The sequence below is a fragment of the Pinus tabuliformis genome, chromosome 3_1 (assembly GCF_031772625.1).
Source record: "Pinus tabuliformis cultivar Carrire ecotype Pingquan chromosome 3_1, CPIR1, whole genome shotgun sequence".
Lineage (NCBI taxonomy): Eukaryota > Viridiplantae > Streptophyta > Pinopsida > Pinales > Pinaceae > Pinus > Pinus tabuliformis.
In genome coordinates this window covers 35,049,205-35,063,859 of record NC_142301.1, presented here as the reverse complement: position 1 = coordinate 35,063,859, position 14,655 = coordinate 35,049,205, and the positions used below count along the sequence as shown (strand labels likewise).

Sequence of the window (14,655 nt, the reverse complement as noted above, 5' to 3'; positions counted from 1 at the left end):
CTATAGAATTTTCGTATTGGATGCATATTGGTCTGACCATGATATAATATCTCTTGTCCTTGACCTATGATATACACATGAAACAGTTTACAAAATTCCAAATTTTGACATTTTTGCAATATCTCATTGCTTTTACCATATCTATTTTACTAAAGCATACTACAATATCTTTTTGTGGTAAACGAAGTGATAACAGCATACATACCATGCATTCTATTCTACATTTACATATATGGCGTTCTGTATTGATCAATGCAACTTATGCCAGAGACAGCTTTTTCAATTAATCAACAGAACTATCCTATCATAAATTTGTAGATATGACCCCATCTATTTATGCATGCAGATTCTGCTAGTAAAACCCTTTTCAATTGAACAAAACAACCAAGAAAAAAGAACAACAACATGCAACATAAACAAACATAGTATATTCTTTTTGCCTTTCCTTTTCTATGGATCTTGTCTTCTTGTTCAAGTTTTACTTTCATATGTTCTTTTGACTTGTACTAAATATGTCTTGGTATTCTATAACATAGCATAAAACTTGAAAAAGGAAATGAAACAATTGAAGAAATAGAATGCATAAGCCAATTAGAAAGCGCAAACAAACCACTTGTTTTGCAAAGGTATGTATATGAGAACTACACAAAAATGGTAATTTGTATTTAGAATATTGATGTCTACTATATATGCATTCTATTTTTATTTTTACATATGTATGGTTCTATGGTTTTAATGTTCTTGTTCAGTTTTTACTTCTAGTTTGCACTAAATATATGTTACTATTCTATAACATAGCCTAAATCTTCAGAGACGAAACAAAACAATTGAAGAAATAGAATCCATAATGCAATTAGAAAGGGCAAGCCAACCACTTGTTTTGCAAAGGTATGTCTATGACAACTATACAAATATGCTGATTTGTATTTAGAATAATAATGTTCAGCAAGGTATGTCTATGACAACTATACAAATATGCCAATTTGTATTTAGAATGTTAATGTTTAGTATATATCCATTCTATCTTTACATATGTATGGTTCTATGGTTTTAATGTTCCTTGTTAACTGTTTACTTCTATATGCTCTTTGAAATTGAACTAAATATATGTTCCTATTCTATAACATAGCATAAATCCTGAAAAAGGAAAACAAACAACTGAAGAAATAGACCACATAACTCAATTAGGAAAGGCAAACCAACTACTTGCTTTGAAAAGGTATGTATGGCAACTATACAAATATGCTATTTGCTATTTAAAATATTAATGTTTACTATATATATCTCCTCTTTTTACATATCTATATTTAAATGTATATATGTCAGATCAGGCCACCAAACCCCCCTGAAGCTTCTCAACGCCAAAGTCTTTCCCAAAGAACGATCTCCCTTTTTCAACGAAATTGCGAATGTTTGCATTGGCAGTTTTGTTGAAAAAGGGACGTCGTTCTTTGGGAAACACTTTGGCGTTGAGAAGCTTCAGGGGGGTTTGGTGGCCTATCGATGACAGTCATGTTTAGTTTTTGCTAACTTCATTAATATTTTTTGCAAAGCTGTACAAGACAATTGCAAAAGCCAACTCTGGTAAGCAATTGCAAATAATGGAAGAAATAATAGATGTTGACAATTACAAATTCAGATTGCAATGCATTTTGCCTGAGAACATTGATATTGTATTAAAAAGAAATGGTCTTTTTAGACTAAATGCATTTTCATATACTGTAGGAGATTGTCTATTTGACTCGTTCGAAATGCTTCTACATTTTCGTTATACTTCAAATGAATTGCGAAATGCGTTAATAGACCACTTTCTTTTTTGCTTAAAGAACAATGACGTTGAAGCAATACAGTCATATCAATATGAACTAGCACCTGAGTTCCTATACGAGTTACATCGTGTTAATGATATTGGTACATATCTTCATAAAATGCGTTATTCTGCATCTACAAATATAAAGGAGTCTGAACGAGGTTTATGGGGTGATACCTTTTGCATACGTTGGTTAGCTAAATGGCTAGATATATCAATTGCATTAATGTTGGAAACCACTTTTATATCAGTTTGAATCTTCTGCTGCATTGTTGACGTTTTGTTTTACTTGGTGGTGCATCAGAAGAAAAACAGCTTCAATCAGGGTAAAAGGAGGCTCAAGTTAGCGTGAATCTGAAGTTTGATTGCAGATACAATTCTGTAACCAGCAATAGCATTGCATACGATAAAACACCTTTCAGCAGCTTGATCTTATATTGAAATTGTGTTCTTCCCTGCTCACATAAGGCAAGTGCAATCTGCAACTATTTGATGCTTCTTTCTGTTTGCAAGTATTTCAGGTTTTTTTGCAAATACCTTATCCAGACATCTTTGTTTTATTTATGGCTCAACATATTATTAGATGCAAAATTGAGTTGAGATGTTTTAGGTTACACTTCCATGTTATTTCAGTCTTGCATAATTTGACTACTGTTTTGACTCAACTAGTTTATTTGCATGAGCAAGTGCACTTGATGATACAAAGTGCAACTCGTCACAAAGCATCATGATGATGTTACATGTGTTTATTCTTTCCCAAATATTTCTGTTAGCTTACCTAAGTTGTCAAATTTTTCCATCGCATGGAGCACCGCATCAAATTCTGTTGGATTCAGATATAGATAGAAATGACTTTTTTGCAATTCTTTATCTTCTAAAACAGAACCGCTCAGAGTTCAACGTGAAAGTACGTTTATTTTCTGCTTCACTTGCTTTTACATATATGTCTCTAAAACTTTGCTAAGTGTTAGTCTGGATTCTGTGTGCATTCTGTTTTAGTTTAATTGCATTCATTTGACTCGAGAATAAATAAACAAAGATCATGACACATAGTTATTAGTCCCTGCCGGGGACTATAAGCGATCGATAGATCGCTGACTTTGGGTTGACCGCGGCGATATTTGGAAATATTTGGCGTTTTTCCTAAGTCAAATTAAGGTTTACGGGGCGGAGAATAAGGTTTATTTGGCGTTTTAAAATAAGCATGATAAAGAATGTCCAAGCAGTAAGTTTACCTCAACCCATTTCATTTTTTATATCATTTGAAGTGCACTTCACACACAGTGTTGTGTATGCAGAAGCTACCTTTGGAGTACTTCGGCAAGGGGACTTAAAACTTTTTATGAAACCCGTGCCTAAAATTTCTAGTCGGTTCTTTGCATTTAATTGCCTACATCCTCAGCATTGTGCAATATTTTCAGCCAATGTTTCTATTAGACCTCATTGAAAAGCACATGCTACAGGCCTTGTTCCAAAAGTTTATGGCTTTGTAGCCTCACACTTTTGATCTCTCCTTCTGCATTCTCATGTTTAGCTAGTTAGCGTGAATCTGAAGTTTGATCGCAGATATAGTTCTGTAACCAGTAATAGGATTGCATATGATAAAGTACGTTTCAACAACTTGATCTTATTTTGAAATTGTGTTGTCTAATTGGCAGGGGTGCTGTACTGACTTCTGATATGAGGCACACAACAGCTGCCAATATTAGAATATTACAAAGAGAACAGCTTCCTCGGTGTGCTTTCGAAACTGATCAATTGGTTGAGGTATGTACAATACTCACTTTCTAATAAATTGTTTTTTCAAATCAAAACAGATCTCGTCAACATTGCAAAGCTGCAACAAGCCATCTTAGGCATGTGTTTTAGTCTTATACAGCTTTAGTCAACAAAGCAACCTTCCGTTCTAGGAGTAATATCAAAGTCGAATATCCATAGATCCATAACAGAATTACAAACTTAAAAAAACATTATGCACCAAAGTAAACATACACATAAATTATACAACCGAAAAACCTTGAATACACTCCATAGCTTGACTCAGGTCGTCTCGTTGCAAATGTCGGTCGAAACCGACATTTACAGAAATTTCCATAAAACCCATGTAGCTAAGACAAGTCCACAGCATCACGGCCGGCAGAAACCGCATTGTGTTTTCACCGCAGACAATACAACAAATACAAACGAAAAATCGCAGAGATTGCAGAGCTAAACAACCAAGTAACAATAATAACCCAAAGGGCGCGAACACGGTCCGATTCATACCAACGTTACACAACGGCTTGGGAGTCACCAGACCACATGCCCTTCACCTCCAACGATGCGAGGCCCCCAATAACACCCCAAAACCTTTCCACCCCCAAAACCAACCTTTCCAACCTCCAAAACCTTGGTTCGACTTAGCTTATATCGCTCATAAAAGCCATGCAGGTAAGAGAAACCCTCAGTATTTAACCAGAATGCCATTAACTTATAATGCTCAAATAACCATGGAATCTTGAGGGAAACGAAGAGACAATACTGCTGGACCTACGAAGCAGGCAAGACTGCACAGTTAAACAACCAAGTAACAATAATAACCCAAAGGGCGCGAACACGGTAAAACCCAAGTCGAGTAACTTTCCAGGATCTCGACGAGGGACAGTTGTCCGCCCACAAGACCACCACAGACGAAAAATCGCACAGACTGCAGAGCTAAACAAGCAACTAACGATATCCGAGCAACCAGGAAGTCCATCACAGACGAAAAATCACACAGACTGCAGAGCTAAACAAGCAAGTAACAATACCAACCCAAAGGCCGCGAAGACAGTAAAACCCAAAGGCCACGAAGACAGTAAAACCCAAGCCGAACTTTCCAGCATCTCGAGGAGGAAAAGCTGGCCGCCAATCAGACCACCACAGCGCATGCCGACAACAGCTAAGACAAACCCTCAGTATTCAACCACAATTCCATTAACTTATAATGCTCAAATAACCATGGACTCTTGCATGCTCAAATAACAAGCTCAATTGTTGATGCCTTGCTATGAACACACTTTATTTACTGATCATGTTTTCTTTGTATGGTCAGATTTCTCATGCCAAAGATAATCTTCTTGAAGTTAGACCAGGAAAATCTGAATCAATGATTGAAATTTCAGGCAATCCACAGCAAACAAGTGCACCAATTTTGTATGCAGTTCTTGATCTCTCTCCGACATTTTCCAACATTTGCCAACAATTCGTTTACTGTCCCTCTGTTGCTACTTTTTGATTTTGATTTCTTAGAACAAAAGCAGATTCCTTGATTCAATTAAATTTCTATTTAAGATAATTAACCATAAATCTGTCTGCAAACACGAACCCCTGCAGTACTAACTATATGCTTTGTTTCAAAATTCAGTCAAATCACAATATAAACAGTATTGGCAATTTCTCTGAGTTTGAGGACCCAATTCTTTGTCAACAGACTTATGCCAGATTTGAAAGGTACACAACATTTGCAAAATTTTGTCAATTGCTACTATCATAGTGCTTTTGCTGATCAGTATTTATGTGCTAATGTCCTTGGCATTGTATATCACCTTTGGCAGTGTGACAGCAGCTGGTCAGCTTATCACAAAAACTACAGTTGAAGTTGTAACATCTGAACGCATAGTTGCAGCCATTCTAGGAAAGTCTGGAAATGATCTTGTTAAAATTCAGCAGTTAAGCTAGTATAAAGAAGCATAAATTTCTGCAAATTCCATGGGATCCCCTTCAACTGAAATTTTTTAAACATGCGGACTTGGAATGAAGTGTTGTCATTGCTGGCAAAATGACATTGTATTGACAGAATGGCAAAATGTTACAGCACAAATCCTATGTTCTTAAATGATCATCTTGTATGTGAAAATTCATCTAGTGGAATGTTGCATTAATTATTAGTTAATAAAAATTGGCATTGGCAGTTTTTATTTTGTCTCTATGGCTCTTGATTCATTATGCTAATGTTTAATGCATTAATTATTAGTTAATAAAAATTGCATTGGCAGTTTTTATTTTGTCTCTATGGCTCTTGATTCATTATGTTAATGTTTAATTAAATTTCAATATCTCTGGTCCAATATTTTTTCATTATGCCAATGTTTAATGCATTAATTATTAGTTAATAAAAATTGCATTGTCAATTTTTATTTTGTCTCTATGGTTCTTGATTCATTATGCTAATGTTTAATTAAATTTCAATATCTCTGATCTAATATAAAAATATTATTATTATTTATTTTTATTTAATTGTAATATCACACTCTATCTTGCATTGTTTAAATAAATAATGCATTTTATGATTTAAATTACCCATATAATATTAAATACTGCTTATCCATTCATATTTAATTATAACTATTAAATTATTTATAGTTTTAACTAAGTATAAATTTCCTATAATATTTTTATTATTCAGTATTCATAATGGAAAGACTACACTTCCAATCACAAAGAAATAAAATTCCTTGAATAAAAAGATTCGCACATTGAAATGAACTGTTATCTATTTTTTATTTAAAACAGTGTTAATTGAATATGACTTTCATAATTTAAAACATGTAATATCATTTCTCCCAGTTGTATTAACCTGCAATAATTAGCTTATGGCAAGGCAAGCCTTTCTTGTCACCAGGTATAAAGTTTAATAACATAATAACTTTTAAAAAATCAAGCTGTCAAAACATTATTTCTAACTAATAAAGAGTAATTTGAAGTGTCAAAACATTATTTCTAACTAATAAATAGTTTCTAACTAATAAATAAAGTAATTTGAAGTGTCAAAACATTATTTCTAACTAATAAATAGAGTAATTTGAACTGCTATAGTCAATCTCCATTCTTTTATTATTTTCAATTATCCCAAATTTCGTCATTCTATATGTCATCATATCTCCTATGCTTATGTTATGTCAAATAAATGAATTATATTAAACTATACTCCCTAATTAAGATAATCACAAAATAGAAAAACAGCTATGTTTAATGGCATCTGTTTATCTGTGATGTAAGTGCCTTCATTATACTTTGAAAAAATTTCAATAAGAAAACTAACTTGCTTAAATGGAACACAGATATTGCAAAAAGCAAGAGTATACAACACCAAAAGATAATGAATTTTTTCTTGAAGGTCATGATCAATTTACATTTCAACTCGTAGAGTTTAAATGTTTTTTTAATTTTAATCTGTTTATTTTAGTTTTTAATTTATAAAATAAACTTATCAAAATTGCTTTGCTATTGTACTTAGATACTATATTTACTAACCCAAAACTATAAAAAAGACCAAAAGTCATGTCCTTTTGCATCACAAGAAATTACTAATTAAATGCAACAAATTACTAATTAGAAATTAGATGCAGGGTTTATTTTTTTTGCTAATTAGTAATTGGACAAATTTAAAGTTCACACTAAAGTTATGATACACAATATTTTTAAATAAATATATCTTTTGTTCTTTTGACCATGGAATAATTCCCCAATCATTGACATTAACCCCAATGGAATCACTTATGTCCAAACATGTTACTAGATATCTAATCTTTCAATTATGGGTTCAATACTCCATAATTTTTAAATGCTTAAGTTCTTCTTTGACTTTCAACAATCATTTATCTAAATATTGAACACTCTCCACCACGGATTTAATTAACAAATTTATATTCACAATAATGTTTATTTGCTCATTATCATTTTATGAATATTTCCATAATATTCAAATGTAAAAAAATAACAAAATTCTATCTTTTATGCACCATGAATTCATTATTATGCATTTAAATATATTTTATACCCCATGCTTATTAAAATACATTACTTACTTTAACACTCTCTAATTCTTCATACATTATAATGCATTATTATTACCTTTTATAGTTTTTCCCCGTCAAGGTTTCCATGATTCACTCTTAAATTTTATTACATTTTAATTATTAATCTAAACACTTTCTAAATCATGACACATTGGAAAATTATGTCTAAAACTATTCTTACATTTATCACAATTCTTACTTAACAAACGCAAAGTTCATTATATTTCACTCTTTGCATAAAGTCAAAAAGTCCATACAACAATTCACTATCCAATTCACTAAATCTTAATACAAATAAGCATGCCTACAACACACTAGTAATGCAAACCAGCTCTGATGATAATGCAAATTAAACACCTATTAAATCTCATCATAATAACTCACCAAACCCTTCTATTAACCGGCAGGGACTAGCGCCACAACAATGGCTCCTTGTTATAATTATCATCATTATTTTCTATATAAAATAAATTTATAAAAATTTAAACCCTAATTCTTTATATCTTAATAACCCAAAAAAATCTAACCTTTAAAATATCCAAGCATCACATAAATAATTATCAACCTAATTTTAATTTTAAAACTTCCCAACATCACAAAAATGATTATTTCCTTTTTAATCTTTTTTCCTCAATATATTCAAAATAATTAAATAAATATTCTTATTTTTTTTTCCAAAAAATAAATGCAAAGAATCTAAGTAATTTTACCTTTAAAATTTTCCTACATTAAATAAAGAATTATTCTCATTCTATATTTTTTCAATATATTTAAAGTAATTCAATAAATATATTTATTTTCTTTATTTTTAATATTTAAAAATTAAATATTCAAACTATTTATAAAAAAAATCTTAAAATAAAAACCATAATACATATAATCTTTAAATTTAAAATTCATCATATATTTATTTTTGATTAAATATACTAAAATATAATTAAATAAAATTATAAAAAAATATACATTTCCATAATTTTTTTTTTATACTAAAATTGTGTGAAAGATTTTTTTCCTATTCAAAATATCCTTAAAAATAGGTGAAACATCCACCCAAAACTTTAAACAAGGAAAAAATCAATTACAACCCATAATAAAAATAGTATACAATTACTTATAAGGACTCTGCTACAATAATGACTTGTGCTGCATGTCATAAATCCATATAAAATGTTAATATTATTTTATAAAGTTAAGCAAAGATAATTGGTTCCGTATTTCAATTTATCAATTGTCAACATGTTAATATTATTTTATAAAGTTAAGCAAAGATAATTGGTTCCGTATTTCAATTTATCAATTGTCAACATGTTAAATTGTCATTAACATTTAAGGTGTATAATTTTACAAATTAAAATTTTGGTGTATCTTTTTAAATTAATTATACAAATCATTTAATTTTTTTAATATAAGTGTTTTTTATGGTGTATCTTTTTAAATTAATTATACAAATCATTTAATTTTTTTAATATAAGTGTTTTTTATAAGATTCTTTGTTTTATATATAGTTTATATCATTTTTAAAAAATAATTATATCAAAAGAATAAAGTTATGATTAATGTTTAGTTATTATTTAGGGTGGTAGGAGGGGAGGGATTTTCTTTAATCCTAAAAGAATAATTATGGATAATTATGTTTGAGGACTGGGAAGGAAAACCAACAATCACGACAAAGTTTATAGACTATATTTGGATTTTCTCTTAGCCAAGATAAGAGGAATTAAGGGCATTTGCTTATTATGAGACTCTCTCTTTATAATATGCTTATTGAGAATCGACTTCTAGAGATAATGGGCTCAGTTTGTTAATTCGTCGAATAAAATGTATAATATCCTCTTTCTCTGCTTCATTCCCCTTTCATATCCCAAGGTCCCTTAATGCAGAGGCAGATCAAATGGCCAATAAAGCATGCTTGCTAGAGGAAGGCATCACTGATATTAACGGTGTGATAGACAATCTTCCTATCCCCTGATGTTATATATGCTTAGTCCCACCCCTCTCATTATTCTTATACCTCCCCATCTAAATTGGAAATTATGCATTAATCCCTCCTCTCCACTGTCTTTCCCCTCGTACTTATCTCTCCATTGGCATAATCTCCCATTGCATAATCAATTCACCATAAAAGGTATTAACTGTCCCATGATGGACATCCCATGCTTGATGGCGTTGGAAGCCATCAACATGCTTAACGCGGAGGCCCTCAGGTCTTAAGAGTATGCAGGTGGATTGCTTCAAGGCAAAGTGCCCCTATTATGGATTCACTTAAGGCGAATTTGATGGTCTCTTGCATGTAACAACTCATCCAAGGTACAACGTTCATTCACCCAGGCGAGGATTAGACGGGTTGTTAATATGAAGGCTCCACCACATGGAGATAGAGTCATTTCACCTAGAGGTTTGATGATGAAGTTGCATGGGAACAATATCAATTTTGCAGGTCCAAGCTAACCTCGCATGCTCTTGTGATTCGAATAAATGGATGTCGAGAGTCTTCGTATGTTTCATTCTGGTGGCTAAGATAGAGTCGTGGCCCAAGTTGCGGGCAGTTTGGTGGTGGGTTTCCAGGCTTAGAGCAACAAAGTCCCCTGGGAAGCAGTGGTCTTGCTGCAGAATTACCCTCTACAGGAACACTACTTGGTGGGGCTTATAGGGCTTCAACTCTCAGGCAAAATTTAATTTTCCTTCCCTCTGTTCAAGGTTGGGTATGTGGTCTTGGGTTTCCTTTTACGAGTTAGCAATTGCGTTCACTAGTAGGCTTAAAGAGCCCTATCTTCTCTTGCATTGGAGTGGTCTTCTTCTACATAGGGCGTGGGTAGCCATGGCATCTGTTTTACGGGGACGTAATCATCTGCGTACAGGACGACGGAAGAGGTAAGAGCATAAAGTGTCCAATTCATTGGATGGGCCTCGTGAAGAATGCATCATGGAGCTTGCAGAGTTACGAGTAGATATTTTCGACCTACAAGTGATGCTTCATCAACAGAGCACCTCTCAGAACAACACTCTAGACATGGTGGAGAACCAACGAAAAAAGATTACCAATTGTAAGACGAAATGGAGGTAATTTGTAGCATCCTAAAGCATCTTCAGCTTCAAAAGAATGAACTGAACAACCTAAAGGTAGAAGAGAGCATGGAAATTGACCTGAACCATCCTGTTGGCCTTCATGCGTAAACTTGATAATAGATGACTGGTTTTAAATGTTTAGTTTTTTTGTCTAAATTTTGTCGGATATATACTAATACTAGAATAAGAGTACTTGTAAATCCTGTGGTTTTGTATGTAATGTGGACATTGCTACAACCATCTCAAGTTAGTTATGATGTTCATAACTCTTCTGCAATGTAAATCTTGTGGTTTTTTGTCGTGACCGAGTGCGAATTTAATGAAAAAGTACTCATTCTTGTTAAAAAAGAAAGTTTAGATTATATGTAAAGTTATTATCATCCAACTTATACGTATAACGTCACTGTATTGTAGAAGAAGAAGAAGAAGAAGAATATATTTTTAAAAAACTATTTTATATGATAAAGATTCTCTTTTCAATTAAATTAAACAATTTTTTTTGTAAGCTTGGTAGGACTACATCTTCATCATGTTCAATTTTTCACCCCGATCGGGGGGATAGCACAAGATTTGAACCCAAGACTTCCGGTTCAGTGAGACTTCATTTCCATGACCATTGCCAATTGAGCTACCCCGAGCAGACAACTTAAACAAAATATTTATTAAAATTAAAAATTTTCATTTTTTTTTGGTTTGTTTGCTATTGTGATTTGAGTCTTGAGATGATTGACACACCTAACCTATGGTTTGACTAATTGTAACTTGAGGGCATCTACGCTGTTAAAATCAACCAGTGATCGCGCTTGGGGCCACACCAGCCCTTGGCATGACTGGATTTTTGCCCATGGAGTTTCGAACCATTTGCCTTTTCACCATAGAGTGCCTTAACACTATCTGCTCTGAGCCCTATGGACAAAATTTTAAATTTGTAACTCGAGGGCATCTAAGCTGTTAAAATCATCTAGTGATCGCACTCGGCACACCAGCCCTTAGCATGACTGGATTTTTGCCCATGGAGTTTCAAACCATTTACCTTTTCACCCCAAAGTGCCTTAACACTATCTTCTCTGAGCCCTATGGACAAAATTTTAAATTTTACAATAGTGAAAATCTTATTTTTTTATATAATAAATAATTACACAAATAAAAAATAATAATTTAAATATTAAATTATTTTCCGTGTCAAGAAGAAAATGAATATTACTAAAATAAGAATTAGTTTCAAGTGAAAGTGGGGTATTGGTTGATTCCCAAAACACCATGGGAGAAAAGAGTTTGCCACCCATGAAATACAAAAAGGATTGAAGATGAAAAACACCTTCTCTTAGTTTGTCAAGTTTTTACTCATATTCATTTTAAATTTCCAAATATTCGTCATACTACTAGCTTTCTTGACTTGTTCATACAACATAACTATGGTGATTTGGGAACACTTCCCTAACCTCCTTTGCAACATAAAAATAAAATGTTAAAAAATCTCAATTAATTTCTTACCTTTATAAAGTCTTATAAACCATATTAATTTTAATAGACATTAACTATTTTCATCATAATATTATATTTTTTTCTTCGCAAAATTAAAATTAAAATTATTATTATTATTTTTTAATAATTTATTTTTAAAATAAATTTAAATTCATGATAAAAACTAAACACTCCAAAATCAACTAACACGAGAGAAATGAACTAACTTAACTAAAATTATTATATTGTATAAACTATTATATCTCACTCATTTCCAATGAAATAAAACCAGAAATAATAATACTGACAATACAAATATACGTGGTTGAAGAGGTGGGCCATGAGGTCTTTGTATATCCGCGTGAAAGAGAGGGAAGTTGAATGGGTCGTGGTTGGCATGCCAAATTAGATGTCAACAAGGAATTTCTGTTATAATCGGAGCGCATTCCCGTGAGTCTTCTTCATTTCGCTTACAATATCATTTATTTAGTGCGGTGCCCAACTGCTATTGCGAAACAGGCAGATGCTCCATTCGTTCCTTAGCGCATTTGTCGCATCTGTTTGGGCCACTAACCTCGAAGACATCTCTAAATCCGCCTGAATTTCTAGGTAAGCCCATGGCCTGAACCTGCCGGCTGCAATTTATTTTTCTGCAAAATATTTTATTGAATGAATGGTGTACTTCTTGTTGTTTTCGTCAGGTGAGCCAAAGTCAGATCTGTGTTGATCAAAGAAGCCTTTTTTGGAGTCATGGGGGATTACAGGTCTCGCACATATGGGGGAGCGGATTACAGGATGGACGTAGTGCCCTCCAATGTTTACAATGGGGGAGGGCAGATTCAGGTTCAGCCTCAGCCTCAGCCTCCCCAGCTTCCCTATGCGTATGGTAGCAGCCATCAGCAGCAGCCCCCTGTGTACATGGACGGGGCTTATAATTACAAGCACACCAAAACAAAGTCATCCAAGGTATGGGGTTTGAATGACCCTGAAGTGAAGCGACGGAAACGCGTGGCTAGTTACAAGGTCTATACGGTGGAGGGCAAGGTCAAGGGCTCCTTCCGAAAATCCTTCCGTTGGCTCAAGGACAAGTACACTGAAATCGTCTACGGTTGGTGGTAGGGTCGAATCCCCTCCCGTCCTCTCCTTGCATGGGCAACGTGGAAGACCCGCAGAGCTTGTGTACGAGGCGGCCCTTCTTAACCCTTTTGGTATTTAATCTGTTTTTGTGTCGCTGGATTAGGTAGAAAAAACAAACAATTGCATTAGCCTCGGGAGGACTCGATGGATGTCTTGTAGATTTTGCTTCTCTTGTTCTTATTTTATGCTTCCCTAGTCTCAAGTTTTTCTGTAAATTTTCAGTACGAGATCCAAATTTCGTGTTAATAACATCTTTTTATTTAATTTCGACTGAAAACATGGATGCCCCTTTTGAAGTTTTATTAATCTGTTTTCTATGCCTCTTTCTATTTTTGATTTAATGGTCTTTGAGCATGGCTTTTACTCAATGAGGGAAGATATGTGACTGCTGAGCAATACATGTTTTAAAATTGTAGTCCGATTGTATAGAACCTCTGTTGGATTTTTGAGACTGGGCTAGGATTTAAGGGAGAATTTGAATGCCTCAAAATTTTCCTGTATGTGTAGAAAGCGTGGGAATCTTTGTAGATTTTAAAATATCAATGTATGGGATATTTATTTAAGTGTTAAAAATATTATAGAAAATTGCGTGTTGTTTAGTTAAAAAATAATTTTAATTTATATAAAATTTGGACAATATTCATTTGGATTGATAAATTACTTGGAAAATATTGAAAAAATTAGTCAAATGACTAAGTTTAGCTGCTCAAAATTCCTTGTCAATAAATATGTTGTGACAGACTTGGATTAGGTTTCACTCGTGTTTAGCAAATATACAGGGTTCCAATAGATCGGATGTAAGCGTTTCTGTCCCACAGGATCCATAGGCCAGTTACATTTGCAGATTGTTTTAGTAAGACTTAGGCTATTCTAGTCTCTGGCATGCCCTCTTTCACCTAATTTTCTAAAATCAATTAAAATCTTTGCTTGATCTTAAAGGCTGACTTTGGTGACAGGATGACATGGCCTCGAGGCTGTCTTTTATGAGCAGCCCTTTCTGTTTTAAGCTTTTGGCAATGGGTTTTTTTGGCCTCAAATTTGATTAACATCTCATTTCTGTGTGTTGAAATATTATTTTTCGATTGGCTGTGCTATTTAAATAGGAATACAACCTGGTTGGCAAACACAACCAGCATTAGGCTTGCATTCCCCTATTATATCTGGATCAAAATGTTAACAATATTTGAACAAACTAGGTCAAGGATGACTAGCAAGAGCTTGTTCCCAACTGTAGTCCACAATTTATGAAATATGGCTTTTACCCAAGTCGTAAATATTAAAGTCTAATCGGTGACATACTGACAGTTGCAGGCACTTGATGCAGCAAAGCTACTTTGTGTTTCGGCTGTCAAACAGACT

At 33.3% G+C, this 14,655-nt stretch overlaps 1 protein-coding gene across 1 annotated transcript; it reads left to right on the top strand.

The window, feature by feature from the left end:
* Nucleotides 1-12,563: 12,563 nt before the first annotated feature.
* Nucleotides 12,564-13,560, top strand: LOC149185643 (uncharacterized). Its single transcript, XM_089410750.1, has 2 exons — nt 12,564-12,768; nt 12,861-13,560. The coding sequence occupies exon 2, from the start codon at nt 12,910-12,912 to the stop codon at nt 13,276-13,278; it is 369 nt and encodes a 122-aa protein (XP_089266876.1). The 5' UTR covers nt 12,564-12,768; nt 12,861-12,909; the 3' UTR covers nt 13,279-13,560.
* The last annotated feature ends 1,095 nt before the right edge of the window (nt 13,561-14,655 follow it).

Coding starts and splice junctions, on each gene's coding strand:
- LOC149185643 (XM_089410750.1), top strand. CDS start 12,910: ATGGGGGATTACAGGTCTCGCACATATGGGGGAGCGGATTACAGGATG.